A 17,177-nucleotide genomic window follows, 5' to 3' on the forward strand; every position below is an offset into this window, starting at 1 on the left:
GATGCAGGAAGGCCTCTCTTTTTCGTTTTTGCAGAAAGATTATTAGAAAAATCTGACAATTGGATGTTGGTTTGCATCTCTCTCAAAGCAGGAACCCAGATTTTATCCACAAATGGTTATGGTACTTCCAGGCCATCCAGAAAGCAGCAGTTTAGTACATACACAGCCCAAGACACACTGACTCAGCTCATATGTCATGCCAAGCCATGCTGCGAGCATTGGGCTCACATGCTTTCTCTTTCCTTCATGTATTCTCCCAGGGACTTAGGAAGCTGCCTTATGCCCAGTCAGACCATTGGTCCATCTAGCTCAGTGTTCTCCACACGGACTGGAAGTGGCTCCCCAAAGCGTCAGGCAGGATTCTCTCCCAGGCTTACCTGGAGATACTAGGGAGTGAACCTGGGACCTTCTACACACAAACAGACGCCCTGCACTGAGCTATGATCCCACCCTTTAAGGGGAGTATCTTACAGTAGACACTGCTCATGTGTGGCCACCCATCCAAATGCACTGCAAGGCAAACCCTGCTTGGCAAAGGGGACAGTTCATGCTCACTACCGCAAGGCCTCCTCTCCTCTCCACTCCTCTCCTCCCCTCCCCTAGCACAGAATTGCATGTGGAGGGGGAAATAGGGTTTGTGGTTGTCCTCAAAGCCAGAATGGCAAACCATGAGGTGAATGTGATTTGCTGCAAAAGAAGACATGCTAGGAAGCATTAGGGATTAGGAGGAGGAGGAGTGCCATATTTACAAACGACACCCTAGATTGTTAGAAAGGCCTGACAATGGGATAGTTTTACAAAGGCAACCTTTTGCTCATGAGGTTCTCTTCATAATAAAGGTCAGGATTCCACTGGAGAGAGAAACCAGGCTGCACATGGAATGTTTGTGCAAGTTCTGTTGCTCCTTCCATCTTGGATTTGGGGGAAGGAGCAGTTGCAGTAAGGAATATAGACCTGTGCTTGCAGGTTGGAAGTTTAGTATAGTTACTATACTTCATAACATCATTTTGCATGGGATTTGTTGGGGCATCCAGATACTTCCAGACAGTGCTGTTTTGGGGCTGACTGCCAATCAGCATCACAACTGTGATGCTGTGAAATGAAGCCTGTGTTTCTGGGGGAGAACCAATTCTCAGCCCAATGTGATCTTGAACCAAGTTTTGCACCTGTTATATGGCTAGACTGTTTTGGCACCAAGTCTTACCATGCCATACTGTTCCCTCTCGAAGAGGAACAAAGCCCCATCTTCCTTCTGCAATGAAGCTGGCACAGACATATCAAATGCTGCTTTGATTTTGGCACATTCTCTCTCTCTCTCTCTCTCTCTCTCTCTCTCATCCCCAGGTCCATGGCCCTGTTTTGTTTTTTCAAACATAGTTGTTTTTGCCATGTTGGAGGAGAACCAATCCCCCCTGCCTCCGCCCTACTTTCCCCCTCCTATTCACTCTGGTAATATGACAGCCCAATTTGAGCTGAGCTACTGCTGGATTTCCACCATTGGCTCTTTAAACAGGCAGAGGAAAATGAGCCAAGCGGGGTACTCCCACCGAACTTAACAAGACCCAGCACAGGAGAGCTCATCCGGAAATGTGGTTTCTTTAAAGAGCATCTGAACAAGAGAGCTAGAGTAGCAGCCTTCCTCATAGCTTTGTTCAGTAGTCTTGAAATAAATGGTTCTAGGATGACCCTTTAACGTGAATACTGCACCTAATCCGGTGTCTGTCCTCTCACTTGTAGGGATGTGCACAGACCTCGGTTCGTGCACAGGTTCAGCGCCGAACTGGTTAGGCACCACCAGGTCAGGGGAACGGCAAGCCAGTCCTTTCAAGGGGAGCAGAGCTGTCCCTTACCTGCTCTCCACCACCCCATGCAGCTTCCTGCTGTGATGGCACTCCCTGCAAGAACCCATACATGGTGCCAGCATGCACATGGCCTCCACACATGCGCAGATGCCATTTGTGTGGTCAACTCAGCAACACTATGCTGGCAACACAAATGGCATCCCCACACATGTGCAGAGGCCATGTGCGTGCCGGCACCATATGCAGGTTCTTGGCGGAGAGTGCCATCGCATCAGGGAGCTGCATGGGGCAGCAGAGTGCAGGTAAGGAACTGCTCTACTCCCTTTGAAAGGTCCCGCTCACTGTTCCTCGCCCGGCGGCACTGAACCAGCTTGGCCCTCACCTGAACCGGTTCGGCGCCAAAGATGTGCACGAACCGAGGTTCAGCGCCAAACTGGTTAGGCACCACTAGGGCACCACCAGAGGTTCGTGCACATCCCTATTCACTTGCGGATATTTCTCAGTAGTTCCCACTTGTTCAGGCCTCCTCAATGCCATCTTAAAACATGCAAGGCCTGCCCTGCCTGCTTCTAACATTTGGTAATGAAACGCACGAGCTTGTTTCTGAGATCTGATTCTCAGCTTAGCACCCCATCACTAAGTATACCAAAAGTCAGCTGCCTGCCACTTCTTTTTGCAACCTGATGTAAACCCAGGAGGGCATTTTCCTTTTCCCATCATGAACTTTGGGGCAGTGTCACTCCTCTGGCCCTTCAGATGTACTTGCAGCCCAGCTCAAGATGAACCCACCAACTGCAATGAAGGGACCTTTGTGAAATTCCACTGGAGAGAGCAGAATTAGACCCTCGTGCTCCTCACCTCTTCTGGTTATCTAGTCCCTGGGCCTGACTGTGGTAATGCATAGAGGAAGAATAATACAGTCTGACTCAGATGTTCGTTTTGGCCTGGCCTTGGGAAAGATGTATGTTTTGGAAAGGTGCATATACTTGGGTAATAAGAAGAATGCTATTCATGTTGAGGAGCAAAGAGAGATGGCCGTGCCAGCCTTTGGAGCTGTTCTACAGCACAGAACCAATAAACAGGGCATTTGTTTGGCGATTGTGGAAGGCTGAAAAGATCCATTTGAATCTAAGGTGCTGCACACCTTTCATCTCAAAGCATAGTGATATTGACCCAGCTGGGAGGAGTGCGAGGTGGAATTCAGAGAACTCAGCCACTTCATTTGCAACACTGTTTGCAAACTGAATACTCCCCCTGGGTTACCATGTAACTAGAGACCAGAGAATTCTGCCAAACTCTGTGGCATCAGTGTAGCAAAGCCTTCCGTTCCTCTTAAGGCACTTTGCATCATAATGATAGCCTGACAAAGGAATCATTGGGGGACCATCTTGTTGCCAGCACTTAGGAAAACATTGCAGCCAGGGTTCTGGGACATTGACAAAATGTTCAATGTACACAGGTAAAGTTATGTTGAACACAGAAACAGCAATATTCTTCCTACCTGTACCATGCATTTCAGGGGCCTGTACCTACAGGTAGGTTCACTTCTAAAATGTATGCAGGAACTGTCATTCACACAAAGACATGTTTGTGTGTACAGACATCTGAACACAAGTACGACATAAGGCTGTTCTCACGAGCAGCCTGCCCGTCCACCTCACCCCACTTTGGAGCCTGGCCTTTAGCGGAGTTGAAGAGCACAAGTGCACCCTTAACCCCGGGGCTGGGATCGTGTTTGCGCTCTGCTTGCTTTCATCCGAGTGAACACCGAGACGGGTGCCTAGAGTGGCCGTCTCATGGGGGTCTCTCTCAGTGCACTGTGCTTGTTGCATGGTGCATTGAGGGGTATCTGGAGGCCAGAAAAATGAGTCCCAGCCTCAAACCTTCTGCGCTGCATGAAGAAGCACGGATTGGCCGGGCGTGTGGTGGTGTGGACAGTCTTGACAGTGTCCTCCAGTTAAAAGACCCTTTGTATTTGCTGTTTTGTAGGTGTGCTACTTAATGAAATCCAGGGGGAGTACCTATTTAGACACTGAGGCATTCACACAATGGCGTGGGTGGGGAGGCAGGGTGTCACCTACCTTCCCTGCGCACTGACCCTCCCATCAAGCCTGCAGGGCAACTACTCGGAAAGTTCTCTGCCATGACACGGCTCTGATCTTATTGACAGATCTGCCTGTTATGTCAGCCCCTGTTCCCAAGTGTGTGGTTTGTATGTTATAAAAGCCATTCATTGTATTGTTCTCAGTATTCTTTTCTCCAGATAGTTATTATAGTGCTGTACTGCCTCCCCCTCCGAACCTTCCACCTTGGCACATAGACTCACTGTAACTGTGCAATGAGAAATGCATAATTCTGATCAGAGATACTCAGTGGGAGCTAACACCTGTGTTTCCTTATTACACATTTCATGTTCTTATTTTCTTTTCTCTTTCACAGAATTGTCAAACTTTCAACAGCCTTAGCTGCCTTAGCTCCATGGTGGATGATTCCGCTCGGCAGAATCAGTTCTCTCCTGGAATCAGCAGCACCAAGCCATGGACAACCACCTCGCTTTGCACCTTGGATGTCATGCCAGGCAGGACACCAGCCTGCACCCCTGTGCCAGAGCCTCACTCCAATGCGGAAGAATGTAAAGCTAGCAAAGAAGAGGACTTCTCCTATGAGGAGTCAGAGTATTGTGCCACAGAAGATGAGAGCAGTAGGAAAGAAGATGAAAACTCCTCGTGGAGGAACTGTGGGACCGGGGGGGAGAATGTCTTTCATTTGGATGGTGAATTAGATATTGAGCAAATAGAAAACAACTGAGCATACAACATGGAGTATCTGCCTGCATCAAAGCTTTTAGAAGGGGTAAAATCTCACAGGTGTTAATGTAGGCAGAGAAGGAAGTCCACATTCTCCTCTTCCTTGGCAGGTGGGAGAGGACGAGAAGCTTTGCCAAAATTTCATCAGGTATCTTGTTAAACCTTGAAACTCTTTAGAACTACTGTAGCCCATGAGGTTTTGCAAACAAGCTTTAGAGAAAGCATCAAACGACATCCGCACATTAAAAAATACATTTGCAGATGTATCAAAACTTGAAATTGTGCAACGTTTGAGTAACAGCATTAAAAAAAAAATTGTGTCTGGAATAGGGCTCAAACAAAACAACCAATCAGGAAGACAAATTCTGGTTTTCATTCACAAGTAGATAATGTTCTGTATAGGAGAGACAGCTCGCTCATCCTCTGTCTCGTGGATCCTGATCCACTTTGGCTTTGGGAGAGAGTGGTGTTTTTTTCTTTCTTTCTGGCTGATGTTGATTCTAAACTGCACCTTCTCACTATCCTTATCAAAGGGGTGAGGGCAGGTGGAGATTACCAGTGCTTTCTGAATTAGTTTTCTGCTGAATTATCTTTCAGTTTGCATATCTGGAAGATCTCACAAGCCAATCTTTGCAGTCCTCCTCTGCAGAGTCAAAAATCTGTACTGCAGAGGCTCAATCTTTTTTATTCTGCAGGCACCAGTAGTGTCATGAAAAGAAAGCACAATGCCCTTGCTTGCCCTGATCCATGGGCAAAGGAGCCTTTGATGCTTACAGCCTATCTCTCACCCCTTCTTCCAAAAGCCCTTTCTACTTGTATAAATACACATTTGCATGAATGTTAATCTGGTCCCCATTGAACTGACTGGATGCATCTTTCAAGGCAGATGGGGCTTCATACCCCTACTGGGGCCCTATCAGTTGCATGCAGCTAGAGTTGCATTGATGCCATTGTCTTGGGGAGGAGGGGCATTTAAAACACGTGTGCATCCAGAAATGAAAAGAAATGGTAGTGCTACATTCAGAAGGCAAAACTTGTATTTGGGATACATGGTATGAGACAAGAGGACAACAGTAAGGGTTAGAGAGTTGTGGATGTTCTTGAGATTAGTGTTTGACATCTAAAAAGGATCATAAAAACCATTTTTAACCTGGAGTGGACAACATATGGTCTCTTACCTGCATTTTGTGCAGCCTGTCACTTCCACTTGGCACCTGACATCTTCCCTTGCACTCTCCTTTTGTGGCAAACCATAGGTTGCCATTGCACCCAAGCCAGTTAACTGCTCGAACCATGGTTTGCAGTTCTTATTTGGAGAGCAAGCGCTAACTATAGACTGGTAGTTTGGATAGAACCTGTGGTTTGATTATGTTCCACAGTGAAAAGGGAGGGAATAAGAGCATGCAAGGGAAACAGAGAGTGTGTAAGCCTAAAGCTGGCTCATGTAACACCATTACATGTGAACTCGGACATTGTGGCATTTCAGTTTGAATCTATAGGAACCTATTCTCGAAGTTTGTGTAGATTTGCGAGATCTGTGGCCATCATGAATGGATTCACATGTAAATGGTGACAAAAACACCATGTGCGACATGATGGGGTTGTGGGTCCGCAAGAACCCTTTCATGTCCCTGCACAGAAGACTTCTTTCTGCAGCAGACCAAGGACTGAAGGGGAGAGGGGAGCGATCTTTGCATTTCACCCCTTCTTCCAAAAGCCCTTTCTACTTGTATACAAATGTTCCTGCGGGCCGTGCAATCCTTAGGAAGAGATTTATACAATTGGAAAGGGCTTTTGGATGGAGGGCTGGTGGGTCATTCTCTCTGCAACTAATCCGCTATGAAGGGTTGTGCATCATGTTTCCCTGTTTAAGTAGATAAAAGACTTCCTTGTCCAGCCATTGTTAGTATATGGAACTATCTCACTGCTGCTAGCCTGGGATAGAATGGTGACCTCCCACATGTGTGGAGCCCCTTTACATGGGAAAACCTCCCAGGTGCCCATCACATAGTTTAGCCATACACGCAATATGGAGTGCAACTGGGAATTTTTTCAGCGATGCGTGTCGTGTGGAACTTGGCCCAGGCTGTAACAAGGAGGATACAAAATGCAGCTTGGGATGCTGATGTTCAGGTGGCAGCACTGCAGAGCTTCCTTCCACCTGCCTCACTGATGGTAGTGAATAATGAGTGTGTGCAATTTAGCACATATAACTCGGTCATATAAGCTGTTCACTTAACTACATGGAAACAAATATCTTGATTTCCCAAAAGGGGCAGGGGCAGGGAAAGGAGATGCAATTTTTAAGAACACCCTATTTTTACTGCACTTTTTTTCTACAGTGGTACAGATGCTTGTGGCATCAAATACTGCAGTAGATTCCATCCAAGCTGTAGCTTTACAAGTGTCCAGTCAAACTGCACAGATTTTTTTTTGTTTGTTTGTATGTTGGTTTTTGTCTTTTCCTCCCTATCTGATGCTCCCATAAAGTGCAAGCCAAACCCCCCATAATATAATACATAATAATAGCATAGGGAGTGAAGGGATTGCTTTAATTCTGAATGTTCTGGAGTATGCATTTTGGTGCCATGAACCAACCTGTAGCCTTGGTATTCTCAAAGAGCGGATCTCTTTGCATGCTCACACAGTTTGTCGGATGCATGCCAAATTGAGATGCACTGCTGGTTTCAGAAGTGGTAGAGCAGGTGTTCACCTTGATGAACTGTCCATGGGCTCAGTTCAGAACGGGATCTCCTAAAATGAGCTAAATTTGGCTAGATTTGAATGGGCTTGAATTAGCTCGTTTTAGGCTTGCGTTCATTCTGAGCTTTAAATCTCATCACACTTCTGATGATGTCATTAGGCGAATGGTTTCCCTTCTAGTCCTCTCACAACTTTCGTCTGCTGTCCCACTTCTTTTTCATCAAAATTTACTTGATAGCAGTGATGGTCTTAATTCGGTGGCAGCAGCAGCATTGGGTACACCAAGACCCTGAGAAATGTAGTTTCACCGCACACTCTGCGTTTATAGGAGCCCTTAGAGACTACAGTCCCCAAGAATCCTAGTGTCCAGGAAACATATGTGTGCATTCTCTGTTGCACATGGACACCAAATTTGTGCTGGGCTCCTGAATCTTTGAAACCCAGGAGCCCTAGGAAGTTCAAGTTCCCATGGGTTTTGGTGCCCACAATATTGCATTGCAGGGCGTGTCAGCCAGTATATGGTTCAGCCCTGAACAACCAGCCTTAGCTTAGTGCAAGCTGTAGGCTATATAAGATTGCACACAATGGCATATACACACATAAACTTCCTTACTATTAAAAGCATGTGTTGGTTGTGCAACACTGATGCACTTCAAAAAAGGCCTAGCAGAAATTATCTTTTTGATAGTTGTCGCTTGCTTTGAATTGTGACGGAAGTTTGGGTAGATCTGATCAGCAATGCTAGAAAAATCCGTTATTCCAATATGTTGTAGCCATATTGGAGCCAAGAGTCTGATGGTATATTGTGTAATAAGGTCATCTATGGCACGGGTTCCATGGCACATAGGGCTGTTAACTATCTCATACAGGGTGTTAGAACCACAATTCTTCCTTTCATAGTTTATTCTGATTTTTTTCTACACAGAACAAGTGCTCATTCTCTGCCTTTTCCCAATAACTCTCTTTTTATAAGCCCCTCTGCAGTTCATAATCCTCCTCATGCAATATTGCACCAACTGGATTGCTGAGCGAGTTCCAAATACTCCCTGTTTCTTATCCATTTTTAGCATGTTCCAGAACTGATGAGACTTCTCCCAGCTTGGACTGAGTGTTCCTAAATAGAATCAAAGTAAATGATCACCCATCTGGAGCACATAAAGGTGACACACAACCTTTCCTCTGACATGACACTCTACAGATGAAATAGCTATTCCTAGTCAGAGCATCTACGTGTGGGCTGGCCAGCATGGAGTTCACATTGTCCTACAACATTATGCTTTTTGAGAAAGCATATCAGTTACTTGGACTGGCTTACATACAGCCTGATTTATGGCACTTCAGTTTGCCTTTAGTACTATAGAGATGGTATTTTCATATCTTGGACTTTAAAAAGCATAAGGGCTTTTTTTAAAAAAGTGAAAACAAGGGCTACCTACAACAAGCTAAATACACACAGAGTAGGAAAGTGCCCAAGAGGACCACTACCCAACTCTCCTAGCTGTAGTGCGTAGTGTTTACATGGCAGCAGACCCTCTTTGCCTTAGTAAGGATGCTTTGGTGAACCATGGCCTTACAGTGGGCACATCAGCATAGACACAATATAACGTTTGTCTAAGGTTAGGCCAAGGTGGCATTCATTTGATTTTGTTTGGGTTTTGATTTTGTATGCTGTATGTACTGAAACTGAGTTTTTAAAGGCCTTACTTTTTATTATTTTTTTAATAGAAATAAAACTTTGTGGATTTATGAATGATGTGTGTGTGGATGTGGATGTGTGTGTGTGGGTGTGTATACATGCATACGCACACAGACACAGGTCTGAAATGTAGTACATGCCTCATATTCAGGGCCCATCCTATTGATTGTAACAGAAGGTGTGTTGCTTTCCATTAAACAACAGAAGCTCAGCTGGATCACCGATCGTCCCGCATCAGCTGAAGTGTCACTGGATCCCTCTAGTAATTATTTTTGGGCTCCTGCTAGATTTATCTGATACTACACAGATAACTTTGGATTAATTTACACAGCAGATTTCTGCAAGGTGGATACAAGAACTTGTCACTGAAGTTCTCTGTGGACAAATACTTTGCTAAGTAGTAAAGTCAGCTCAACAAGGAGATGGGCAATGGGCTTGTCTGGAACATGGATCGGATTGGACTGTGAACAATTCATCACCATGACAGCAATAAATGCCAGCATTCAACTTCACTTTTTAAAAAACAATATTTTAAATGCAGCATTTTTGGAGGTTTTTTCCTATTAGAACTGGTGAACATGCTTACAGGGAATTTGCTGTGAACCTGCACTCATTGCTCTGTGAAACAAATTTCCATGAAATATTAAGATACATCTTCAATGAAAGAAAGAAAGAAAGAAAGAAAGAAATTTCTGGTGTTGATTGTAATTTTTCACAAGATAGCCTAGCCTCTTTGGCCAATAACATTGTGTTTCAAGTGCATTGTTGGATCGTCCTTCTGGAGCAGGACAAGAGGATATTTTTAGGATTGTAGCAGTGTTTTCCAGCATTTATGTTTTTGGATGTTTAAGAATCGAATTAATCAAGAGATGATGATGGCCAAAAAGCCTTTGAGAAACCATGAACTCTGGTAAAGTTTAGTTTGTGTGTGTGTGTGTGTGTATATGTGTGCGTGTGTGTCTCTCTCTCTCTGTCCATGGTAATTGCACAGATGCAAATATATTGACATGTATACAAAGTCAGCTCTGTAGTTGGTGTTACATTTGTTCAAATCTGCTATTACTGAAGACTGTTCCTTGACCGAAAATTAAGAAGACTGCTGATTTGTACTCTCTCAAATGACTTTATTGCACTATAGAGCAGCTCAGTCTCAGGAATTTACTTGTTACTTTGACTATGTAAATAAAGCTTTCTGATTCTATAACCTGCTCCCTAGTGCTCTTCCTTGTTTCTGCTCTCCTATGTTTTTCTGCCTGGCAAGGTACTATTTGTTAAAATCCATTTAAAAAATTTCAGGCTTGCTTGAAGGACAGGCTAGAGTTCTTTGTGACTACTTTGGGATATCCTTACTAGGGATAAGGCAACGGGTTCTCTGCAAATACATCTGGGCAATAATAATAATACCTTAGAAAATGAAGATGCTGCACTAGCCCTTCCTTAGAGCCGTGCCCAGGGCTTTAGCGCATGTGGGTTCTTCTTCTTCTACCCTTAAGAAGAAGGTGGGGTGGGGTACAACAAGACTAGCCAGACTGGACCTTGTCCACAATTGCTGAGCATACAGACTAAAGTAATATTCAAGTTATGGTTTAATTACTCACAAACTACCCATCACTGTGAAGAGTAGGGGGTCAGGATGGAGCTGGAGAGTCCTTTCCCTCCCGTTCTCACCCACACAATTTCACATTCATTCATACCACAATTCATTCAACACCTCTAATGGCTCTGCTTGTTGTTCATCATATTCTCAGATAGAGAAAAATGGTCATACTTCCCAACCCTGAGAACCTCTGCGTTAACTATGGAGTCATCCCTAACTCCTCCCAGCCTATTGGCTGCAGTAAGATCAAAGTCAGTAAGACAGGAGTGGAGTGGGCAGCCAGTGGCTCAAGAGAGGAAGCAAGAGACAGGTGGGCTTGGATAACAGGGCCCCTTATATGAGATTTGCATTTCACACCCCATTGCCTGGTCATAACAAAGCATGATCAAGGGATACTTCTCTCTGTGTAAAACTAGTGTGTCCAGGAGAAAAGCATAACTTGGCTTTGTTCCCTAGTCCTCCTCAATCCCATTCATACTGCTGCAGGCTCCTCAGGAACCATCAATGGTTTTGAGGTTTTGCACAGGAGAACAAATACTCAAAAGTAGCACACCCACACCCACATCAGTGTGCATTATACTGTGTGACATGTTGGCCCTTGCTTTCTCTCAGAGGGAACTTTTTTCATATGGAAGAGCTACAGTTTTATAAGGGTTGTACTGTATGATGTACCTGAAGTTCATATCTCAACTTCAGTCTTTGAATGGTGGATGAGCTTGAGTGAGCTGAGCTTTAGCCTCCTCCATAAAGAGATAAATTTATCTACAAATAAGAAAGGGTGGATTGTTTGTCTTTTGGATAATAAAAAAACCAGGAGGTGCTTAATCCATGCTGCTGTGTGTCCTTAGGCCAGTCATTCTGTGCTAAAAGGCAGGAGGTGGTTGAGCCGGGAGTTTCAGTGTTTGTATCCCAGCTGTGTTGCTGTTAAATAAAAGAGGCATACCCATAGTTAATCAGCCTCTACCTGAGAGAAAACATGTAGGCTGCAGAAAGGAGGAGACAACAGCATGTGCTAGAGAGACAGGGGGATAGCACATAAAGAGCTGTGGTCCTCAAGCAATGGTTTAGCCCATTGTTTGTTTGTTTTTACATTTCTATCCCGCTCTTCCGCCAAGGAACCCAGAGCAGTGTACATGGTTACTTGTGTTTATCTTCACAACTACCATGTGAGGCAGGTTAGGCTGAGACATACGTGACTGGCCCAGAGTCACCCAGTGAGTTTCATGGCTGAATGGAGATTTGAACTCCGGCCTCCCCAGTCCTAGTCCAACACTCTAACCACTACACCACACTGACTCCACTGACCCTAAGTGCAATTCCTTGACTGTTTATTAGGCCTGTCCAAAGCTGAAGTCAAATACTCTGCAAAGCCTTCTTGGCATCCTGTGTTCTCACCACATAGTGCTGTGCATTGCCCAGTGCAGGTGGGACTCCTTCAATGGAAATAGAGCTTTCTTGAGCCCCCAGTGGCATCTTGAAATACATACAGATAACACTGGGAGGGCCTTATCAGTGTTTTCCCCTTAGAGCTCTAGGGGAAAGTGTTCAGAAGAACTACACTTCCCAGAACTCTGTGTGCACTTTCCAAGATGGTGGTGGAGCTGGAGAAGAGGACTCTGTTTCTCTTAAAAGAGCACAAAATGCAGCATTGCATGGAATTCAGAGCGACTGGAAATGGCTCTCTCATATTAGGGTTTTTTTGCCCAAAAAGACAAAAAACAAAACAAAACAAAACAGTGAAGCTCACTGGTTTAGCCTAAGGTTCTCAGCTCTTTTTAATCTGGGTCTGCACAGGAACATGCTTACACCTGCTCTCTAGCGTGCACGTGCACACACACATCTGTAGTGTGAGGTAGGAATGATGTTGCCCAGACCAGTTCATCTGCCTTCAGAACCATTCCCAAGAAAATCTAGGACATGCAAAATCCAGGATTTTAAAACGAAAAGAGACAGGATTTGCAGCAATCTGTCTGCACACACTTTGTTGGTTCTGCGACATCGGCCAGAGTAACAGAGAAATCTTTGAGGAAACTGGAAAGTTAAATACCATGAATAAGTGCTTGAATACTTTAAGAGCACCGCTGATCCAAATGAAGATCAAAATAGTCACAACACGATAACAGGAACTGGATGCTGAACTCCTCCTCAGCAGTAGACGAGCAGGTCCAAGCTTGTGCTCTCTGGCAGTTACCTCTGTGACTTGTGTTGAAGGTCTGTGTAGAGGCTCAGATACACTTGACTAGTGCCCTGCTGCTTGTGACATCTGTGGTGTTCTAATCAAACTCCCAGGGGGCCGTCAAAGAGATTGAGTTTACAGGGCTTAGTGTAGTTACTGAAGTTAGGGTGTGGTGTGTGTGCTTTATATCCAGGAGAATGAATGGGGTGGCCATAGCCAGAAACAGTTAAGTACAGAGAATTAAAAGGAAATATTTAAGCCACAGCTGCCTCCATCAAGCAAAAATGGAGAGGGTACTCCATTCTGCTGAAAATCCCTGCTCAGCCTGCTCCAAACCAGGGCTCTGTAGTTGGTCACAAATAGACTTTTCTTCACCGCAGGTGTGTGAAACACCTAAGTCGCTTTCCTCAAACTGGGGCACTGGCTGCTTTGACAGATGGCCTGTGTCAGACTTTGATGGAAGGATTATTAATACAGGGCAACCAACTAGCAGCCAATAACACAAGGAGATATTCATGTAGGAGGTGGTAAAGGCATTAATATGCAGTTATTAAAGCATTTGAAAGGCATGGGGGAAGCGAGAGGTGTTACTTTACAGCAAAACTTTAACACCATTTATTCCCAAGGCAATTCTCCTAGCAAAAGACTTAAGCCTTCCCCATAATGCAACACTGTGTGGGCAGTATATTGGGCACATTCAGCCTTTTCGAAGCCCCAACTCGCAGGTAGACAGCAAACGCTGCAGCCTCTAGAGCCCGAGGTTGTCATAACACAAGTTTCAAATAAGCAGTTTCCAAAGCAGAGGCCAGAGGAATGATGGAGGCCAAGGCACAGCTGGTATGTTCTAGTGGAATCAAGGAAGTGATCATCAGAATCTGCCTTGTTGGCTGGGAGCTAGGCCGTGGCTAGATGCTGCTTCCATACTATCACTGCACTAAGCCTTTCCCAGAGGAAAGACCACAACTAAATGGAAGAGTATCTGTTTTGAATGCAGAAGGTTGCAGATGCCATCCCTGGAATCTCAAGGTAGGGCTGGGGAAACCCTAGAGAGCTGCTACTATCAGTCAGTAAATAAAACACACACACACACCTCTCATCTCAGTATAAGGCAGCTCCCTATGTATATAAGACTTTCAGCAATAATGTGTTGTGATCGGTTACCTCCCATCTGCTGATTTGCAACAAAATCCATTGATGCGAGTTGCCACAGATTTCCTGTTCTATGGCCAATAGGACTCAAACGATATGTTATTGGAGGCTGTAATCAACTCCCTCAGACAGCGGCACCTGGTGTAAGTTGATGGAGTTGCTCCTTTAAAGTTCCTTCTTTCCCCCACCTGAGCACATATAAAGGGACACATGCAGAGTGTCAGAGTTTCCCCACTGAGAGACATCAGCTGGTCTCTGCTCTCAGGCCAGTGGATAGGAACAATGGTTTCCATGTGTTGAGGCATGAACATGGCACCCAGACAATTTGGAACCCCTGCTATCACCACACCACTACGTGGTGGCTGTGGATGATGGGAGTGGAAGTCCCACAACATCTTGGGACCCAAGTTTGAGAACCCTCGAACTCTGATGTTTACTTTTGCAGTGGGTGGTAATGGAGGAGAGGTAACAGGCAACCAACAGTCAGTCTTGAGTTGGGGGAGAAAAAAAAAGTGCCAACGAAAGTGGCAATACAATGGTGTCATCTGCATGTCAAGGATTTATCTGATCCATTCCAAGGAGACGCATACCTGAATCCTCACGTGACTCACTTTATAGATTCCTCAGCTGCAGGGTTTAATTGGAGCTGAAGATTAATTTGGAGAGCCTTCTATATATTTTGCATTAGAATAATAATAATTGAGGAAACATGAACAAATGAACAAGGTGACACAATCGGGTTTAACTGTATTGTTTTCAGTTGATTAGGGAAGGTTCCTCTGCTCATAATGATCGAATTGCAACTGCCTTCTGGGGTGGCCACGCCACCGAAGCAAACTAGACAACCACCTGAAGTGCCAAAATGAAAAAGTCTTAATACTACTGCTTGGACTGTTGCAAGAGGCCCATGGGGCAGCACAGCAAGGTGATATCCCCAGCATTTCAGGGGCAGAATCAAGAGATCTCCTGATCTCCATGGACCTCTGGGGGCAGTGGAGGATCTAGGGCAGTAAAAATCTTGGACTGGTCCCCTTTTCCACAGCTGTGTGACCGGCTTCTGTCTTCACTGCCGGCCCATGCCTAGCTGAGTGCTACAGCAGCTGTGGTACTTCACCTTTTTATAGGATTGCCACTGCCACACCTTGCTGCAGGACTGGTAATTGAAAACAGCTGTCTGGTCGCTCTATTAGACAAGCATCTTCGTACTGAAGGTGTGGTTGAGAGTGCTTCATACCTTCAGGGAGCTGTTAAAATTACCTTCCTTTTTGAAAAACCAAGTGGATAAATGTAGTTCAAAGTGTACAAGTTAGAAAACCTACATACACGCATCACACGTTTGATTTGGTCTTTTATTCTGATCAGGGTGGTGCTCCGTGGGTGGGGACTCCTACAATCTCCCCGTTGTCATGGACGGACCACCATCTGGTTAAGGTTGGACTTACAACCACTTCCCACCTCCGCAGGGGCGAGGGGCCTATTAGAATGGTCCGCCCGAAGAGGTTACTGGCTCCAGTAGGATTCCAAGAAGCCTTGGAGGGATTTAATGTTGGCTCTGCTGGTGATCCTGTTGATGCCCTGGTTGAGAACTGGAACAACTTGCTCAACAGGGCAGTAGACACAATTGCTCCTAAGCGTCCCCTCCGACCTGCTTCAAAATTGGCCCCTTGGTATACGGAAGATCTACGGGGGCTGAAGCGGCAAGGTAGGAGACTGTAGCGCAAGTGGAGAAAAACTCGACTTGAATCCGACAGATTACGACATGGAGCACATTTAAAGATCTATGCTCAGGTGATACGTGCAGCAAAGAAGCGGTTCTTTTCTGCCCGTTTTGCCTCTGCGAGTTCACGTCCGGTGGAGTTGTTCAGGGTTGTCAGGGGACTAGTATCTGTTCCCTCTCCCTTGAACCAGAATTTGGAGGCATCAGTTACCCGCTGTGGTGTGTTTAATGAATTTTTCGCAGATAAAATCTCTCAGATTCGGGCCGACTTAGATGGAGACTCCACAATTAATTTGATGTCTGAACTGGAGGTGTCCGACAACTCCTCTTATACGATTCGGCTGGATCAATTTCAGTTTGTGACTCCTGATGATGTGGACAAGCTGCTTGGAGCGGTGAGGCCTACCACTTGTCCTCTTGATCCTTGTCCAACATGGCTTGTTCTATCTAGCAGGGAGACTGTTGTAGGCGGCCTGGTAGAAATCATAAATGCTTCTCTGAGGGAGGGCAGGATGCCTCCTTGTCTTAAGGAGGCAATTATTAGACCTCTTCTAAAGAAGCCTGTGTCAGATCCCTCAGAGTTGAGCAATTATAGGCCAGTTTCCAATCTCCCATGGTTGGGCAAGGTAATTGAGAGGGTGGTGGCCTCTCAGCTCCAGGCGGTCTTGGAGGAAACTGATTATCTAGACCCATTTCAAACTGGTTTTCGGGCGGGCTATGGGGTGGAGACTGCCTTGGTCGGCCTGATGGATGATCTCCAATTGGCAATGGACAGAGGAAGTGTGACTCTGTTGGTCCTCTTGGATCTCTCAGCGGCTTTCGATACTATCGACCATAGTATCCTTCTGGAACGTCTGAGGGGGTTGGGGGTGGGAGGCACTGTTTTACAGTGGTTCCGCTCCTACCTCTCAGACAGATTCCAGATGGTGTCGATTGGAGATCGTTGCTCTTCAAAATCTGAGCTTAAGTATGGTGTTCCTCAAGGCTCCATACTTTCTCCAATGCTTTTTAACATCTACATGAAACCGCTGGGAGAGATCATCAGGGGATTTGGAGCTGGGTGTTACCAGTATGCTGATGACACCCAGATCTATTTCTCCATGTCAGCTTCTTCAGGAGTTGGCATATCCTCCCTAAATGCCTGCCTGGAAGCAGTAATGGGCTGGATGAGGGAGAATAAACTGAAGCTGAATCCAGATACGATGGAGGTACTTATTGTGCAGGGTCGGAACTCTAGAGACGATTTTGATCTGCCTGTTCTAGATGGGGTCACACTTCCCCAAAAGGAATAGGTTCGCAGTCTGGGAGTACTTCTGGATCAACGTCTCTCCTTGGTTTCTCAGGTTGAGGTGGTGGCCAGAGGTGCCTTCTATCAGCTTCGGCTGATACGCCAGCTGCGCCTGTTTCTCGAGATCAGTGACCTCAAAACAGTGGTACATTTGTTGGTAACCTCCAGACTGGACTTCTGTAATGCGCTCTACGTGGGGCTGCCTTTGTACGTAGTCCGGAAACTTCAGTTGGTCCAGAATG

The 17,177-nt window shown here is 45.6% G+C and overlaps 2 protein-coding genes across 8 annotated transcripts in view; one reads left to right on the top strand and one right to left on the bottom strand.

The window, feature by feature from the left end:
• FAM53B (family with sequence similarity 53 member B) overlaps positions 1–10,212 on the top strand; it is a 165,790-nt gene extending 155,578 nt beyond the window's left edge. For all 7 annotated transcript variants that reach the window (XM_053306386.1, XM_053306382.1, XM_053306385.1 and 4 more), the window contains one exon: positions 4,242–10,212. In XM_053306386.1, coding sequence (XP_053162361.1) covers positions 4,242–4,610 — 369 coding nt within the window. In that variant the 3' untranslated portion in view covers positions 4,611–10,212. The remainder of the gene's footprint in view (positions 1–4,241) is intronic.
• LHPP (phospholysine phosphohistidine inorganic pyrophosphate phosphatase) overlaps positions 1–17,177 on the bottom strand; it is a 302,212-nt gene that overhangs the window by 84,223 nt on the left and 200,812 nt on the right. The gene's annotated exons all lie outside the window — the stretch shown is intronic.

Source organism: Hemicordylus capensis, chromosome 3, assembly GCF_027244095.1.
Source record: "Hemicordylus capensis ecotype Gifberg chromosome 3, rHemCap1.1.pri, whole genome shotgun sequence".
Lineage (NCBI taxonomy): Eukaryota > Metazoa > Chordata > Lepidosauria > Squamata > Cordylidae > Hemicordylus > Hemicordylus capensis.